The sequence below is a fragment of the Apodemus sylvaticus genome, chromosome 6 (genome assembly GCF_947179515.1).
Source record: "Apodemus sylvaticus chromosome 6, mApoSyl1.1, whole genome shotgun sequence".
Lineage (NCBI taxonomy): Eukaryota > Metazoa > Chordata > Mammalia > Rodentia > Muridae > Apodemus > Apodemus sylvaticus.
In genome coordinates this window covers 40,648,863-40,668,144 of record NC_067477.1, presented here as the reverse complement: position 1 = coordinate 40,668,144, position 19,282 = coordinate 40,648,863, and the positions used below count along the sequence as shown (strand labels likewise).

General features: G+C 45.7%; 1 protein-coding gene across 1 annotated transcript in view; it reads left to right on the top strand.

Annotated features, from left to right (window-relative positions):
* Positions 1 to 19,067, top strand: part of Ttc9 (tetratricopeptide repeat domain 9) — a 37,139-nt gene extending 18,072 nt beyond the window's left edge. Inside the window, exons 2-3 of the mRNA XM_052185531.1 lie at positions 12,368 to 12,550; positions 15,314 to 19,067. Coding sequence (XP_052041491.1) covers positions 12,368 to 12,550; positions 15,314 to 15,393 — 263 coding nt within the window. The 3' untranslated portion in view covers positions 15,394 to 19,067. The remainder of the gene's footprint in view (positions 1 to 12,367; positions 12,551 to 15,313) is intronic.
* The last annotated feature ends 215 nt before the right edge of the window (positions 19,068 to 19,282 follow it).

The following is a 19,282-nucleotide window of genomic DNA, read 5'->3' as shown; positions in this document are numbered from 1 at the left end:
GGTTAACAACTCCATGATTCTTTTTTGTTTTGTTTTGTTTTGTTTTGTTTTTTGGATTTGGTTTTTTCGAGACAGGGTTTCTCTGTGTAGCCCTGGCTATCCTGGAACTCACTCTGTAGACCAGGGTGTCCTCGAACTCAGAAATCCACCTGCCTCTGCCTCCCAAGTGCTGGAATTAAAGGCATGCACCACCCCCCGCCCGGCCAGCTCCATGATTCTTAAGAAGCACACATCTGAGGCCTGGAGAGATGGTTTAGCACTGCCTGCTCTTCCAGAGAACTCAACTTTAGTTTCTTGCACCCATTTAGGTGGATTACAGCTGCTTGCAATTCCAGATCCAAGTGATCCAGGGCCCTTTTCAGACGTCCATAGGTACCTGCACAAATATGGTGTACACACATAGGTTAATAAATCTTTTTTTAAAAAAGAAAAGAAACACAGATTTGTAATCTCGGCTCTTCAGGAGGCTGAGGCAGAAGGGATCACAGGTTCAAGGCAAGCCTGGGTAATTTAAATCACATCTGGAAATAAAGATTTCAAATATGAGAACCCTGTTGGCATGGATGTAGGGAAGGGACACTCGTTCCCTGCTGGTGGGAGTGCAAACTGGTGCAGCCACTGTGGAAATCAGTACTGAAGGTTCCACACAAAGCTAGAAACAGATCTAGCACAGGATCTAGCTATACCACTGTTTTGGACTCTCTGTCCTATTGTAGACGTGTTCACCCACGATCCCTGCTCTATTCCCTCGCAAATGGATAATGAAGATGCCGTACATTTACACAATGGAAAAATATTCAGCTATTAAGAAAAACAAAATTATGAAATTCACAGGTAAATGGATGTAACTGGAAATAATCATTCTGCGTGAGGTGAGCCAGATCCAGAGAGGCAAAGGTTGAATGTTTTCTCTCATTGTGAACGCAAGCTTTGAATCTCCAGATTGGAGATACCTTTGGAGAAGGTACCTTTCAAAAGAAAGGAGATAGAACATCGTGCTGTGAAGGGTTAAAAAGGAACAATGGAACTGAACCTATTAAGTTAGAGTAGGGGGTGGGAGGGAGTAGTAAGGGACAGAGCGGGGAGGAATAAAGAACACCAAAGACCTTAAGAGAAAGCCATTTGGAAACTCACTCCTGGAGATGCTTCCTGAGATACATACATACACATATATACATACACATACATACACATACATACACACATATGGAATGTTTAACTGGAGCTGTGCTATAATGGGGCAACACTTTGCCTACTCTATACCAAGGATAACAGATAAAAATCCCAGCTCCAGAAATGGACTTACCTCTTTTGAAGTTGTTGGCCAGTGGGTTCGGATATATCCCTGTCTGAAGCAGCCCCATATCCCACACCTGGGATTAAAGTGAAAACATATGTTATAGTATTTCTATGTTTTTCAAAGAAACCAAACCTCCAAAATTGTCACTACAGGCTATTGTTGTGGCTCTTGGTTTCCCCTGTCCAGAATTTGACATTGAGACCTTGTTACTGAATACACCAGTGCTTGAAGCATGGAACATGGAGGAATCAAGCTGGTACTCACCTGCAGAATTCATACCTACTGGCTAGTCTTTATAGCTCTGGAAGGTGCTATGCACACTACCAGAAGAGTAATCATCAGACCCACCCAGACGTAAACCTGAAAGCTGTAATAATGACCAGCCTGGCAAGACACACTCACTCTTCCATGATGGCAAGAATGCCCTGGGAGTAACCAGCCATTTTCTGAGCTGATTAAAAGCCTGCTCCACAAGATGAAACCCATTCCTGGAACTTTATCTGGGTCAAGAACCCATGACTAAACTTGTCATAGGCCCTACCGGAGAATCTACCACTATTCTTCTGCTAAATGGGCATAGTATTAAGGCAGATCCTGATAATTTATCACTAAACCCACAGACTCTAGCATCTCCCAGCTCTAATCAGAGGAGTTTCTTTATGTAGTACACAGTGAGGAGCCAAGACCACACCTGGTCAAGGTGCAGAGGATGAAACCCTGAGGAATACTCAGCCCTGAAGGGAGCATCTGTATCCTCTCCTCCCAGGATTCGTGGATCATTGTGGAAGAGGGGATCAGAAATACTTCTGTAAAAGGCAGAGATGGTGGCTGACTATAAGGACATAGTATTTTCTAGACTCAGCAGGCAAGTAACACTCATGATGATTTTTCCACAGCTGACCCAAGAGCTGTGCAAAGTCAAACCAGACAAACCCCAGCCTGGAGAGAGGAGCGGGGCTATAAAGTCTTGCCCTAACTGAGAAACTATTGGAAATGATAGCTGCTGGGAGAGGAGAAATCCTTTTCTTTAAGGGTGGGGCCCCTAGCAGACTGCATGGGAATGGGCAGTCACATAATCTAGAGTATATGGGCAGCACAAACTGAACTTAGTGAATTAAAAGAGAGAGACACAGAGGAGGGTGAGTGGGGAAGTGGGTGTACCTATGGGATGAGTTTAGGGGACGGGGTGAATATTAACAAAACACATTCTATGAACATCTCAAAAAGAACTAATAAAAGATCAGAAAAATAAATAAATGAAAGGAGGGCAGTCGTGTGGCTCAGAGGTAAAGTCTTTTCTTAGCATGGCTGACATCCAGTTCCCAGTAATGCAAAAATCAATGTCAAAAGGGAAGTACCGTCCTCTAGTGCTAGAAATCAGGGTACAGAGCAAGGGGTCCCTAAGTCCTCGAGGTCCTGTGTATGGCACAGGGATCTCCATATTAAAGAAACTTCCAGGAGTGATTTTTAGAAGGAACACTCTCAAGACTGAGTTTCTCTAGATTTCAGAGCTAGCACTTGAGTGACCTTTTCTCACCCTGTTAACAAGTCTACAAGGAAAGACAGCTACCAGCCACAACTAACCTCCTGTTAACAAGTCTACAAGGAAAGCCAGCTACCAGCCACAACTAACCTCCTGCTAACAAGTCTACAAGGAAAGCCAGCTACCAGCCACAACTAACCTCCTGCTAACAAGTCTACAAGGAAAGCCAGCTACCAGCCACAACTAACCTCTGTATTTACCATTTTTCAAGCCGAAGAGGCTGAGAGATGAGGTGTTTTAACCCAGGGTACAGAGCGAATTATGCTGGGGACTCTGTAGGCTCTGACTCAGAGGCTTCTAACTCAGGCAACTTAACTCCTGCTAAAATAGTCCCTCTGCCTTCATAGGCTCTCGTGCGGCCCAGAACTGGGGGCCAACCTATTCAGATTCACTTTTGTTGTTGTTGTTGTTGTTGTTGCCAAGCTTTTTAGGTTCCTATCTCCTGTGTCCAGTGACTTGTGGTTGTTGTTTACTCCAGTCCCAAAGTTGTCAGCCAGCTGGGACTTGTAATCCAGTTAAGACAGGGAGGGGGTGAAGGGCGGGCACCAGCAGAGCCTGAGGTCAGTCCAGGCTCATCTGAAAAAAAGAAAATGGACCCAGAACTTTTTATCCTTCTCCCCAGCCCTGTCTTCTCTTCCTGGCTTCACAGCATCTTTTAAAATTACGTTCTGTAATATACCACTGGGAAGAAAATTCGAAAGGACAGCAAGGATCAAGTCTAGATTTGGGAAGTAGCTTGAACAGGTGAGACTCTGTCCATAGCATACTAAGAGTCAAAAACCAAGAAATCGAAAATTTGTAAATGCAGAAGAGAAAACTGGCACTTTTGTGGAAAGGTGGAGTTGAGTTTTGCAACCTATTCTCACACACACTGTTGTAACTGTGTGTCAGGGGACTCAGGTTAGAAGTTTCTGTAATCCATGTGCAACGTGCTGGGAAGACCATATCTGTAAAGGCTTCCTTGAGAGATAGTATTAGGAGAACAGGTGTTGGTTCCAGCACTACACGGCACACATCTACATACAGATGATGGCATTTTATCACGAGTGTTCACAGGCATTACTAACCCATTGAACACGGAAGGGAGGTCCAGCACAATTTGGACAAACTTGCCCAAGGCCCCTGCTAAGTAAGCGGCAGAGCCTGATCAGGTTCCAGCTCAGAACTGTGTCTCCATACCTGGGACTGATACTCAGCCTGGGTGCCCCAGAGTGGTTGTAATCTATCTCTGTCATTAAATATTCCCGAATGTCACCTCTGTCCCGATCCTTCACTCTTTCTGCTTTACTACTGTGCCTTGAAATACATTTAAGAACATGTCAAACGATTTGATGAATTAGATAAAAATTCCTTTCCCCCAGTATGTAATGGCTGCTCCTAGGCCTCCTCACAGGAAGGTAATGTTGCTTCTCTAGGGCTATCATAAATTACTTCAACTTGGAGGACTTAAAGTCAAGGAAATGGAGCATCACAGCACTCTGGAGTCTGAGGGACTGTGGTCAAGAGGCCAGCAGGCCTCCTGAAGTTGAGGCCTCTGAAGGTTGACAGTTCCTCCTGAAGGTTGAGAAATAATGTTTATCTAAATAACTGACAACCTCAGGGATTCGTGTCTTATTCTATGGCCTCTCTCTATGTCTCTGTGTCCATCCATGCTTCCCCTTTTTATAGGGACATTTGGATTAAGGCCTACTCCAAAACATCCTCTTAAAAAAAATTACAATGACATCATTCTACCCCTTCCCTTCCCTCCAACTCCTCTCATGCCCTCCTTCAAACTCATGGACTCTTTTTCTTTAATTATTATTTTTATCTATTTGTGTGTGAATAAATATATAGATACAACCTGCTGAGTTTGTTTAGTATTACTTGTATGTATATGTTTTTAAAGGCTCACTACTTAATATTGGATAACCAATTACAGGGCTCACCCCTGGGCATGAATAATTAATTCTCCCTCTTTCAGAGTTCTTAATTACTTGTCACTCTTTATTAAGGGGTGGACCCTTGAGGGTTCTCTCATCCATGTTGGAATGTTAACTAGTGTTGGAATTGTTCAGGTCTTGTGCATGCAACCATATTGTTGAGATGAATGAAGTTTCTTGATTACATCTATAAGGCTCATGTTCCTAGCACACTTCCTGGTCCTCCAGTTCTTATAATCTTTCAGTAATTTCTTCTTTGATTGTTCCCTGAGCCTTGGTGGGGGGGGGGGGGGTAGGGATTGTGTTATAGATTTATCAACTGGCGCTGGATTCCACATGGTCAGTGGTTCTCTGCATTTTGACCAGTTATGGCTTTCTGTAATAGTCTCTAATGACCTCCTCTTGATTAAATATCAGCTCCACAAAGACATCTTTATCTATAAAGATTAGAGAGTTGGTGACTCAAGAAGCTTCAAATCTTCTGAGATGTCTGAATGAACACACCTGGAGTTGCTTAGGCAACAGAGCCTAGAGGAATTAAGATAAGCTTCACTCCTGCTTCTGAAGAACCAGAAGGGACATTCTGCCTGGTCTAATTGGTGGTGGCAGAAGTATCTTTAGTATTACTTATATGTATATGTTTTGGTTTTGGTTTTGGTTTTGGTTTTTAATCTCTAGATAAGATCACATTCGCTGAGGATTGTGACTCTTACATGTGTTCCGGGAGGACATACGACAACTCAGCGTAGTGAAGCAGCTATATAGAATGGGTCCTTCTCCTGCCCAACCCCAGGTGGCTCCTTCCTTCCCATCCAGGTCCTGATTCCCTTCTGTTGGCTGGATAAGAGCACACTAGTGAGTCAGCTGTAAGAAAAAGTCGGTGACTGCATGAACCCGTTCTTCCTCTCCTTTGGGTTCTCTTCATCTTGTGCCAGTTGGTGGCATCTTGCCCAGGCAGTCGCTATGCCCTGGATGAACCAGAAAAAAACAGCAACAGAACAGGTGCCAGAATCAAAGAAGATCCTGTCACTGGCGCGGTAGCCTGAGGCCTCGGTGAGGCTGCTCTGGGGAATGTCACACTTGAGGTTTTCTGTGTCCATGGGTGTGTGCTTGAAGCTCCTGGAGCCCCCACTCTCTAATCTTTATGAACATAGATGTCGTTGTGGAGCTGAAATAGCCTGCCGACCCTTTTCATAAACTCATACCCAGCCACCCAAGTAGGCAGTTCCAGAGGAATCTGTCATTGGAGTGGTTGGAAATTTACAGCCTTCACTCTATAAATCATACTAGCTACCACCACCACCACCAATCAGACCGGGCAGAGTGTTCCTCCTGGTTCTTCTGAAGCAGGAATGACACTTATCCGAATTCTCTAGTCTCTGTTGCCTAAGCAACTCCAGGTGTGTTCATTCAGACTTCTCAGAAGACTTAGAAATCAGAAAACTAACGACATGTTTTCAAGGAGGCTCCTAAGAGCTGGTTGTTGCGGAGCTTGGGCCCATCCTCATGTGTCCAGTGGGGACACATCTCCCACCATGCAACTCGTTTACTGTCAAGTAACCACCTCTCCAGAGGCCAGCCTAAGCATACCGTGCCGTTCCCAGGAAACAGCTTTGTCTCCTTGCAGTTAGTCCTGAGACTATAGGTCAGCAGTAAAGTGCCTGCCTAATGTGTGCAAGGCCTGGGTTTGACTCCTAGTATGTTAAGAATGATGAAGGAAGGAAGGAAGGAGGGAGGGAGGGAGGGAGGGAGGGAGGGAGGGAGGGAGGGAAGGAAGGAAGGAAGGAAGGAAGGAAGGAAGGAAGGAAGGCAGGCAGGCAGACGGTCAGACAGAGATGATTTGCCTTCTTGATTTAATGCTTGCTTTAAAAACTTGACTTCAAGAAAGAACCTTGCCTTGGAAGATCACCTCCAACCCTCATCTAGTCTAAACACACACACACACACACACACACACACACACACAGGAGACAGAGAGAGAATCCACTCAGGGGTGGGGCTGATAAGTCATCTTATCTCTTGATCTTCTCATTCTAACCATAATCCCCTAAAGAAGATACCTCACTCAGCAGTAAAGATGGAATTCCTTTTAACAAGGGATCAGGGAAATAACTGTATTCTTCCATAAAAAGGCCAACACTTTTTCACAGGCTGTTGGATCTAAAAGGATGGTTAGTAGAGGCAACTGCTTATTAGTAGATTTTAGGCTCCTGGTTTAGCAGATAGAGTCAGGGCCTGATGAAGAGAAAATGACTTTTGTCATGTTGGTTAGAGGCAAAGGGCAGAGCAAAAATCTCACCTTCTGATTCCCAGTCCGGGGAATATTGGTCTGTGTCACATGGCCCAACTCAACTTCGATTCTAACAGAGCAGATTGCAGCAGAGTGAAAAGATGCTTCTTCCTCAGCAGTGAGTCTAAAGTCCCAAGGGAATGTGGGGGAAGGGCTCAGACTTGCAGAGGAACAGGACACAACAGGGTTCCCCCAACCCCCGCCCCCATTCTAGCTAGCTCTCCCCTTGGGATCTCGCACACTCCTACCTGTCCAATTCCATTTTGATTGATTATTCTGAAAACCCAATGGATTATCCCTTTCCTACTCCAAAAGGAGAAGGGAGTCTGGGTGTCATGGTTTCTTGCCTTTCCAGCTTCATTTTTCTCTCTTGGGCTCCCCACCGGGCTCTCTGCTCCAGCCTGATGTGGGGTCCCCCAGGCAACCCCTGCAAGAATGTTCACAGGTGTTCCCTCTCAGCCTGTGCCTGTCTTTCCCTCCTCTTGTCTCTCCTCCCACCCTGCCTAGAAAACTTCTCTTAGGTTCCCTTAGCCCAGTCCTCCTCAAACAGGAGTGGTCCTACCTCTTCAGGGGATATTTAGCAATGTCTGGGTGGGCAGGGGAGGGGATATTTGTTAATTGTCACAATTAGTGTTTAGTGAAGAGAAGCCAGTGATGCTCACTATCCCAGGATGCACAAGGCTTCATCCTGTAACAAAGTGTCCTGGCCCCCGACATTCATAATGGCGAGGTTAGAAAATACCAATAGTTCACTTTCATCTTAAACTCACTCCTCCAGGAAGGTTTGATGGAGGCCCTTCCCACAGTCCAGTAGTGTTTCCACTCTGCCCTTTCCCTTCTAATGTAACACCCAATTCCTTAGCAGTCTCTCAACCCAGGGGATAGACTAGGGGTGTCCATAACTTGACACTGTAATATGACATCTACAAATGTGTTGGGTCCCAGTCATAGCTAGCCAGGGAAACACATGGACTAGGGTACACATTGGCCCTCTTTCCCACCCAGGGTCTGTGTGCCGTGAAGCACTCTTTCACCTGTTGCTTGTGGACACAGTTCTTGCAATGTATTCTTTCTTCCCAGAAGTGGGGTGGGTTTCCGAGAGCCTCAAATGCAGACACTCCAGTACACTCTGGGGAGTCTGGCACAGATGGCCTGATAGCCCAGTTCTACCCTCCTCTAGTTGGGTGACCTTCAGCAAGTTGCTTAATTTCTCTGAACTCAATTTCATCATTTATGAAAGAGCATTAAAAATAGAACCTGTTCCATAGAGTTTAGAGATTTAAAGACAAGCCCAGTGTGTGTGAGGTACTGTGGTACTGAGCCTGGCTCTGACAAGACAGTGAGGAACATGTTACTGTGAGGACGGGGCTGGGGAGTTGACTCGCTGTGCAGGAGTGCTGGCTGTACCATCCTGAGGACCTGAGTTCAGATCTCAGACTCCACATGAAAGCCAAGTGTGGTCACAGTCATGTCTGTAACCACAGCTTATATGAGGATGTGAAAAAGACAAGAAGTTTGCTGGTGTTGGCCGCCAGCCCAGATCCAGGTATCTGAAAGGCAGAATCAGGAAGCCAGAATCCAGGCATGAGGAAGCCTGTATCAAGGGAATAAGATGGGAAGGGCTGGACCACAATACCCTACAACCTATTCTGGCCTCTGCCCACACATACAGTGCTTCTGTGTACACACTCATGTGTCCATATGCCATACTTTCTTTTTCTTATTAGTTATTTTATTTATTTACATTTCAAATGTTATCCTCCCTCCCAGTTTCCCCTCCACAAACCCCCTACTCCTCCCCCTGCTTATATGAGGGTGCTCCCCCATCCACCCAACTACTCCCGCCTCACTACCCTGGCATTCCCCTACACTGGTGCATCAAGCTTCCACAGGACCAAGGGCCTCCCCTCCCACTGGTGCCATATAAGGCCATCCTCTGCTACATATGCAGCTGGAGCCATGGGTCCCTCCATATATACTCTCTGGTTGGTGGTTTAGTCCTGGGAGCTTGAGGGGGGGGATATGGTTGGTTGATACTGTTGTTTTTCCTATGGGGTTGCAAACCTGTTCAGCTCCTTCAGTCATTCCCCTAACTCCTCCATTGGAGTCTCCATGCCCAGTCTGAGGGTTGGCTGTGAGCATCTGCATCTGTATTGATCAGGCTCTGGCAGAGCCTCTCAGGCAGGGGACAGCTATCGCCACACTTTCTTACAAACACACACACATACACACACACACACACACACACACACACACACGCACACACACCTTATTCTTAAGTTCCTCCACATTCAAACGTGCCTAAAAATGTGTTGTCTCACTATAGATTGGTTACATGTGCCTAGCGAATTCCCTTTCCGAAGCATAGAGGTGCCCCTGTGTCACCTGCAGGTAGGCTCAGGTAACCTCCAGCCTCTCACCCTCTCCACTAGCATCTTCTTTCAAACCCTGGCCTGGCACCTAGCTTCTTATCTGGATTCTGCCTCTCATGTTCCACCTTCTGTTTCAGCCTTACTCTGGAAAGCTGCCTGCTTCTCAGCCTCCCTGGGTACTTCCTCCAGTGTGATCAGGGGTTCCACGCCCTGTTACCTACAAGCTAGGCCTTGCCTCCTATCAGGTTAGAACCCTGGTCCATAGCCAGGTGCCCCAGTTCCCATAGGATTCCCTACAAGGGATTTAAAAACGTTTTTTATGAGTCGAGGGCCAAATAGGTCGTTTTACTTGCCTTCCCTATTATGGGCTAGGAAATGGTGGGGCTTTCCAATTTCCAGCCTCCTACTTCCTTTGTCCGATGCCTTAGATATCCAAAAACTGTTTTTGAAAGAAGCAGTGGCCTGTTTCCTAGACTGTCCAAGTCAATAAACAGAAGTGTCTGTTTAGAGATGGAAAGTGAGACCAGAAGTAGGTGCTGTGCCTGGTCAGAAAAGGCGTCACACAGGGCACCGGAAGCTACACACAGGAAATCCTTCTGCTCTAAGAGCAGATATAAGAGCCAGGTCCCACGCTGGTAGATAGCTGTTAGTGGGATCACATCCAGGAATAGCTTTCAAAGCTCTCCCTGTGAGCAGAGCCTGGGTCCGAAGAGTCCTGGATGCCACTCGGCTGGGCAAGGTGGGGGTGAGTGGGCTGTGGCATCAGCTCTTGGAGAGGGAGCCTCTGGCGCACCAACAGCTTGTGATTCTGGGTGAACAGCCCTGGTAATTGGCTTTTGGCTTAACAGCCAGGAAAAACTGGTGGGTTGGTTTCTTGATCTCTTTCACTTCCTGGTTCTCTTGTCCTCAGGCTGGGTTTACTCAGTTCACCTGTTAGCCTGCAAAAGGATGGGGTTTCGGTTCAGAATGTGGGATGGGATGCCACGGAAAGGGTGGAAACAAGTGAAATCAGAACTCTTAAGATTAAAGTCAGTCGCTGGGCACAGTGTTACACGTCCCTCATACATGCAGAAGGCAGAGGCACACAGATAGCTTTGTTTGTTTGAGGCCAGCCTAGTCTACACAAAGAGTTCCAAGCCACCCCGGTGAGACCCTGCCTCAAAAAAATAAAGATTAATTCATTAAGATTGCAAGTCTTGTGAAGACCCTTGTAATGTGAGAACCAGGAAAGACCTACATGTCTGTCAGCAGCCCCTCCAGCTCCCCATCCAGGCGGGCCTTGGGTGTCCATGGTCTCTGATTTGAAGGAAAAAACAAAGCCTCCCCTCTCTCCTCTACCTGTAGCCTTGCCCGTGTGTGCAATGAACCTCTTTGCTGTTACTCAGAGCTCACTAAATATGGTGGAAATGTCTCAGCAGATTCACAGTGAAGTGCCCAGGATGCCAACTACTTTCCAAGATGGTTCAAGTCCCCTCCAGGAACACGCTCATCCTTCCCCAGATTTGGCTTAGGCCAACGAGAAAATCCTTCAAGGGAGGATTTTCACCACTGTGTAGGAATGAATCTGACATGGCTAATTATAGAATGAGCACCTGCCCTCCTAAGCTTCCTCCTGCAGAGAACTTTGAGGGTTCCCATGTCAAGAATGAGTCCTGTATGAGCTGGTCACTAGTCCATCAGAAAGCTCCTCTTCTAAAAAACTGTAGAAACAAGCAAAAAGGACAGAGAGAGACCAAGACCTGTCTTGATGAAAGTCAAGGGCACATATCCTTGATATAAACCGAATGGAGTCAGAGGAAAGTTAACATGCATTGTGTGAGCATTCCTTGCATGCCACACCATGTATTAAGTACTGTCTGGCCATTATTAAGTACCCCACAACCCACATCCTGATAAGGCAGACTCTAGGCTGTGGAGGCAGACAGCTTCAGTTTAAACCTTGCCTTGCCTCTTGCACGTTGTGTACTCTCATGAACTTCCTTACATTCTTAAAGGCTAAATTATCCTTATCTGTAAAATGGAATGCTAATAATACCCACACCATAATATTCAGATGAATGCAAACATAATGGTGAGGCACGCCTCCGGCATAAGATAAGCAGTCTACAGGTATTAGCTAGCTTTATAACCATTGCCTTTGATAGCTTCTTTCTTGGGCTTCTGTAACAAAGTCCCACAAACTACAAAGTCCCATTAACCAAATGGTTTCAGTCACACAGATGTATTATCATCTGGCTCTGGAGGCTAGAAGTCCAAAATGAGGGTGTCGGTGGGTTGTTTCTTTTGGAGGTCTGAGATGAAAAGTTTGTTCCATTTTCTGAAGTCCACCTCCTGGCCCACACAGATTCTTACTCCTACCCTCTGGGATCCTCAGACATTCCTTGCTATAGGCACACCCAGCTGTCCGGTTGTGTCCCTTCCTGTTGTTCTCTCTGTGTGTAATTCCCCTTTCATAAGGGCAGCAGTCACATCAGATTTAAGCCTACTCTAGTGAACTACTTTTAAAACAATTACCTCTGAGATCCTGTCTCCAAACAAGGTCACGCTCTCATGTACTGACAGCCGATAACATCCCGTGTATCTTTTAGGGGAGGCATAATTTGATCTATGAGATACAAGTCTACGTAACACGCTTAAAGTTATGTGACTTGGTGGTGGTAGAGCTAGTCCTATAAGCAGTGATTTTTGGATGGCAGATTCCACAGTGTCAACCCCAGAGGAGACCTCAGTTGTGCTCAATGTCTTCTGGGATGAACGGATGAGGCAGGGATGTATAGCACTGTGACATGATGACACTGTCATTTACGAAGATGGACTGGGCTGAATTTGTAGCTATCCTGAGACCCATGTGGGCCGTGGGCCATAAGCTAGCCAGTTGAAGGTGTTATAGCCTCTGGTTTTGCTAATGGTGTTTTCTCTTTATTTTTCCCTCTTCCACAGCCTGCCTGCTCCAGGCTGAGCTGGTAAATTATGAGCGAGTCAAGGAGTATTGCCTCAAGGTCCTGAAGAAGGAAGGAGAGAACTTCAAAGCTCTTTACAGGTCTGGTGTGGCCTTCTATCATCTTGGGGACTATGACAAAGCTCTCTACTACCTAAAAGAAGCAAGGACCCGACAACCCACAGGTGAGACAGATGTCCATTTGTCACCACAGTCACTCCTGATAATTCCTAGGGCCTGCTCATTGCAGAAGATGGTGTCTGTGGCTGGCAGAACTAGGTGGAGCCAGAGACAGAAAGCACAGGGCTCGGGTATAGGCGAGACCTGGAATGAGGAGGGTGCATGTGGTCCATAACTTCACCTGGGATCTGGTTTCCAGGGGCCCTGGGTACCCCTTCTCTTCAAATACACTATAGAATTGGTAGAATTGGGTTTTGCCTTTCTCAGCTCAAAGCTAGGTCTCTTCACTGACTCAGTAAATATATACTTACTATTTACTACATAGAGTTCTTACTGTGTAGCACAAGCTGCACCAGGCACCAGGGATGTAGATGATAAGGTGCCTCCCTTTTCCATGAATCCACATTTAACTGACAAGGCTGAAGCGAGCAGAAATTTTGGTGGCCAGCATCTTTCGGGAAGCTTGCGTAGCCTCTTCCAATCAGCTATTCATTCTGTGGGTATTTGCTGAGGTAGTGTAGTGGACAAAGTGCAGTGAGGCAAGAAGGCTGCTGCTGTGTCCAGCGCCCTGTGCTTGCAGTCCTAGCATTCAGGAAGCTGTGCAGGAGCAACTCTTAAGTCTAAGGGTTCAAGACCAGCCTGGGCAACACGGGGAAGAGTTACTTGTTTTATTTGGGTTTGTATTTTCATTTGCTTTCTTTCCTTCCTTCTTTCTTTCTTTCTTTCTTTCTTTCTTTCTTTCTTTCTTTCTTTCTTTCTTTCTTTCTTTCTTTCTTCCTTCCTTCCTTCCTTCCTTCCTTCCTTCCTTTTTCTTTCTTTCTTGTTTTTTTTTTTTTTTTTTGAGACAAAGTCTTGCGGTATCAACCAGGCCACACTCAAACTCCTCATCCTCCTGCCTCCCACGTGCTGGGATTACAAGTGTGTGCTGCCGTACCCAGCAAGGAGTGTTGATGATGATGGAGGGAGCTCACAGATGGACAAGTAGATGATGCTTATTTGGCAGTAGTGGACACTATGAAGGAAATGAGGCACAGTAAAGGGAATACTGTTTTAAGGCAGGAGGTCCGAAAGCCTCTCCAGTGACTATGGCCTGACATCATTACTGTTCATGTGGTCATTAACAAACATAGCAAGATTTCCTCCAATCCATCTTTAAGAACTTCTCAAGTTGCTAACGTCCAACTACATTCTTTCTTTGTCTTTTTTAAAAGAATACTTCTCTATTTTTACGTATGGTTGGCTTATTTTCTGTGAACAAATTGTGTTTCTACCAGCTTTGGAACTAAGAAACTTTGGAACTAAAAGCGGATTCATCCAATAGAGTTTTCTTGAGCACCTGCTGTACACCGGTACAGGATGCTATGCCCAGAGCTTTTAAGCGTGATGCACTACTGTTTTCATTTCCACAAATAGGTATCCCAGGCAGCTGTGAGAATCTTAATGTTGTGGCCAGCCATGACTCTGGCATGCCACGCCCTGCTCACTTGCCATAAGGGCTGGAATTAGGAGAGGATGCTCCAGTTGAGGACTGGTTATCTGGCAATACTTAAAATGATGAAAATAAAGGTGGGGCAAAGTCATTTTAAGCTCCTAAGTTAAGTAAAACAACACATTCGATTCATGTTTATTGATTATGGTGTTAAGCACCTTTAGACTTCCTTCTTCTGGTCCTCACGGTGGCTCTATGAGGAGGGCACTATGATGTTCAAGAGAATCAGGCTTGGGCAGACATGCCAGTCACAGTATTATCCTCTTGAGGTTTTGGGTCGTTTGTTGTTGTTGTTGTTTATTTGGTTGGGTTTCTGTTTTACTTGTTTTGTTGACAAGGTCTTTCTAAATAGCCCGGGCTGTCCTAGAACTCACTATGTAGACCAGACTGGCTTCAGACTCAGAGATCTGCCACCTAAGTGCAGGGATTAAGGAAGTGGGCCACGAGGCCTGGTTTCTTTTTTTCTTTTTTAAAGATTTATTGATTTATTTTATGTATGTGCATACACTGTCGCTCTCATCAGACACCCCAGAAGAAGACATCAGATTCCATCAGATGGTTGTGAGCCACCATGTGGTTGCTGGGATTTGAACTCAGGACCTTCAGAAGAGCAGTCAGTACTCTTAACCCCTGAGCCATCTCTCCAGCCCCGAGGCCTGGTTTCTTGCACATCTCAATCTTCCCAAGTCCCAGTTTTCCCTTTTGCCACAGTGAGTCAGGATATGTGCCTTGAAGCTGGAAAGAAGAGTTAGGTGGGATAATGAAGGCTTTAAAAAGCCAAGTGCAAGCAAGCTCTGTGGTGTACACCTGTAGCCCCAGGTAGCTGGGGAACAGAGGCAAGGCCATCACTTGACTCTAGGAGTTTGAGACCAACCTGAGCAACAACTCTTCCATTAACTATGCCCCGTTGTAAGCAACATTTTTTAACTTTAAAAAAAATCACAAAGTAGACATTAAAAGTGAATATTGTTTATTGTAAATGAGACAGAAGGGTAGAGAAGTTGGGGCTTGCCTGAGGGTCAGTGCCAAGCAGGCTCTCAGCTGACTGCGCTAATGCAGGGACCACTGAGATAACTACTTCCAGCTTCAGGGGAGAGCACTTCCTGCCCCCCTTTCCTAGTGACAGTAGGCTGGTCATTTTTGCTAGAAAAGCAATGAGGAAGAGGCTATGGTGTCTGTCTGCTCTCTCTGCTGCTCCTAGGGCAAGGCAGAAAGGACCTTAGCTGACCACCAGAATCCTTGCTGATGTGTGTCCCTGATGTGTGTTTTCTCCTCGCAGACACCAATGTGATTCGGTACATCCAGCTGACCGAGATGAAGCTTAGCAGATGTTCCCAAAGGGAGAAAGAAGCCATGTAACAAGAAGCCTCCCTCAGCCACACTCGACCCTGACCAGGGACTTCCAGGCCCCAGTGGGGGAGAGTCCCGACGTGGGTTCTCTCCCTCTCTTCCCAGATCTTCCTGTATCTCTCCTGTTGCTCATTCTGTTGCTCCCCAACTCTGTCTGTGAGAAGGTGAGCAACGCTCTTGGATCTTCGTGGGCAACCCAAACGTGGACTTATCCTCTTCTCGAGTACGTCAGCAAATGGGGCAGCTGGGGAGTCTCGTGGACTGGGGACGGTCCTGTGGCTTTGACTTGGCCCAGGGTTTCTGAGCCTCGTAGGTGTGTGGAGCCCACAGTCTGGACCCTTCTACATCTTCCCAGGGGATCAGAGCATCTTGAGGCAACTGTGATCAATCTAAGAAGCAATGGTCAAACTAATGCTGAGCTCGTGAATTTCCTTCTGCCCCCTGCGCCTGCAACATCCCCGGACTTGGCCAGGCTTGTACTTTCTTTTCTCCCACTGCGTGGTCAGGTCTTTGCCAGGATTCACATGCCATTAAGGCCCACTCTCAGTGCCCTCTGGTGACCACACATACCATTCCCCCACCCCCAGCTAGCCGGCAGCTGTAACAACAGAAGGGCAGGGTGAAATGGGCCAAAGGTTGGGGGCAGAGCAGACTGGGTAAGTGACTGAGGAGGGAAAGAAAGAGCCTTGGGTGGACTGAAGGATTAGACTAATTAATGTAAATAAAAACTAACTCACAGGCATCTGTTCCTGTCATTCTGTCCACTCCCTTACTTCTGTTTCCTCTCTGTCCCTCAGGCAGAGTGGCCTACAGCTTCCCTTAAAGCCAGTGACCAAGACTATATGCATCATGTTAGCCACAGCCTGTGCTGGGATGGTGGAAACTGCTCCAGGACTCGACTTAGTGGGAATTTGTACGCCCCACACCCCCCTTTTGACAAAATTATCTAAACTCAAAATCTAGCGCATAACAAATTTTTGTCAACTGGATAAATTTCAACTGCAGACTGACTCACCTGCCTTAAGCGAATCGGGTCCCAGCCTGGTCTCCTGACACACATGCTTTTTATGCTATACCACACTGAAACATTTCCTGAGGGCTTACTGGTCCCCCACCACAGTGCAATATAGGACAGAGTCCCAGTCTTCACGAAGATAGGAAAGCTAAGAAGTCCATATGACACCATTAATATATATAATGCTTAAACATTTTCAAGGCACTTCCATGTATTTTTCGTGTGACTTAGCAAGACACTATTGTATAAAATCAAAATATATACAGATGCAATAATGTTAATAGTTAGGATTTATTAAATGCACTATCTTTAGATCGTTACACGGACAATCTCATTTCTTTCATATACTCACTCTGTGGGATATTATCCCCAGGTGATGGGGAAGACAAACAGCCGGGAAAATTAACTTTCTTGAGGTTGCACGGCCTTACAGGACATGGCTAGGATTGAACCAGATCTGACTGGTTCCAGAGCTCTGGCTCCTCCTACCTTATGCTTAGCTGCCTCTCTGTTAAACAGTGGCACTGTTTGAGAGCAGAACAATTTCCATAAAGTCGAAACATGATTCACACATCAATCCTTCACCCCCTTATAGTTATACAGGCAAGACAGAAAGAGACCAGAAGCCAGAATCCCTAGTGGCTTTGAGCAGTGACCAGCCCGGAAAAGGACAACAGACCTGGCAGTTACATCTGTGTGCTGGTTGTTCTATTTCTGATGGGGCAGCACGAATCTGAACAACCCGCCTGGCCGTCCTCACTGCATGGCCAGCAGTGAGAAGGAATGGCAAGTGTAGGCAAAGACTGGAGGGAAACACGAGTACGGCTTATTTGTTCAAGCAGTTGCTTTGCCAGTAAAAGATCCAGTCACTGCTGAAGTGCCCAGAAGCCAGCAGCACAACATATATCCACACAGCTCCCCAAACACTCCCAGTGGGGGCTGCAGGAAGGTGCTAGAAATATCCAGAGTCCCACCATGGCTCTGGAGAAGAAGAAAAGGAACAAGCCATCCCAGAACCACTCTCCCTGACTTTGAACATAGTCTGTCTTCTTCCTCCAAAATGGCTTCTCATGACCCCAACCCCAAACTGCTCTCAGCCCTGGCATCTGCCTACACCCATCCCCTCAGTCCTCAATGCCACCCCCAAGCTCAGAGGTCACAGGCTGACAAACAGTTAGGATCTGATGACGAAAATGAGGTCAGAGGTGGTATACAGAATGAGTTCAAACTGGCAGGCTCCTCCCTTGCTCTTCAATGCATTAGGATGGTTTTGCTACTAATTTCTAATAAAAAGGAGGGAGAGAACACTTGCTTGAATGCATGCGTTGGGGGAAAGGCTGTATTCATAGGAATAAGACCATTGCCACCCCAAAGAGAATGTTTGAAAAAGCACAGTGAGTGACTCAGATACTTATACTCGTGGCAACTCCATTCACTGTGACCCAGACTTAAATGACTTGCCCCCCACCTCAAAAAAGAAGCGGTCTGGGCTATTAGTTAATACGAGAGGGTGGCAGGGAAGAATCTTCTGTTCATTTGCCAGCAGAGTCTTTAGAGAGCTGTTTCTCTTCCTTCTTCCATGTCTCCTAAGATCAAGGACTGCACTCTGCTTGCAGACCTGGTGGGTGCCACTGCTAAACTGTGCAGACCACACACACTCAGCACAGATCTGCCCTGCACTGTCACCTGTCTGGACTTTTGCGAAAGACCCTTTGGCACACAATTTAGACTTCTGGTTGAGTTGTCAAAGCCACACACATGTGTTGTAGAACATGTAAGGAAAGTTAAGGATGACCCTTAGCTCATCACACTAGCACCAAGAGGACATGTCCATCCTTTCTGTACATCTTTCATTCTCCTTGGTATAAATGTGTACATGTACTCTCACCGGCTTTTGGTTTTTCCGCTTTTATGTTTGTTCATTTGTTTTTTATTGAAGAAAACTGGATCGTGCTGTATATACTGTTTCATAACTTACTTTTCAAATGTGTATTTATATTTTAGAATATGCAATATATGCACAGATCTATAAAAGTCAAATAGTATACAAACTCTGTAGTTGAAAGTAACTCTCCTTCCCTGTCTGCCCACAGCAAGTTTCCCTCTGGTTTCTTGTGGACCCCTCTTCAAGAGACTCTCGTTTTTCAAAGATATGTATATATTTTCTTTTATCACTCACAGTGATAGCATGCCAGATGCTTTTCCCCCTGTTGCTTTGTGTAATATGTTATGGGCATTTCGGTGTGTCTCTTGGACTTTTCTGATCGCATCTTCATGGTATGGGTAGGTCTTTATTTTGTAACCTGTCCACAAACACAGATGATCTCCCCTGTTTCCAGTCTTTACTGTAAATAATGTTGTAACTGATATTCTTGTCACTAAATTTTGCACATGTCTGTGGCGAGTTCCTTAAGGATATAATCCGAGATGGAAACTGTTTGAATATTTTTAAGGATTTTGATACATGTCGCCAATACCCCGTGGAAAGTTTGTACCCAGAAGCTGTCCTGTTTGCCGCCCCCAGAGCACCCTGCTCTCTGGACCCTGAAAAGCACTAGGTGTTATCACTTACCAAATCTTTGCCAATTTGATAGGCAAATAACAGTAAGTCAATGGCATTTCAACTTATTGGTTTAACTTTATCAGTGAATAGCATTTTCACGTGATTATTGGCCATTTGTATTTCTTTCTTTGTGAATTTCCTATTTATTTGATATTGATATGTTTATCTTTATCTATATCTATGTTTACCTTTATTATCTATTTGTAACTTTAAGAATATTATTTTTGTCAAGAAATGCAACAGATATGCTTTCCAAATGCTTTGCTTTCAGATTTCATTTATGGTGCTTTTTGACATACATAAACTCCTAATTCTGCGAC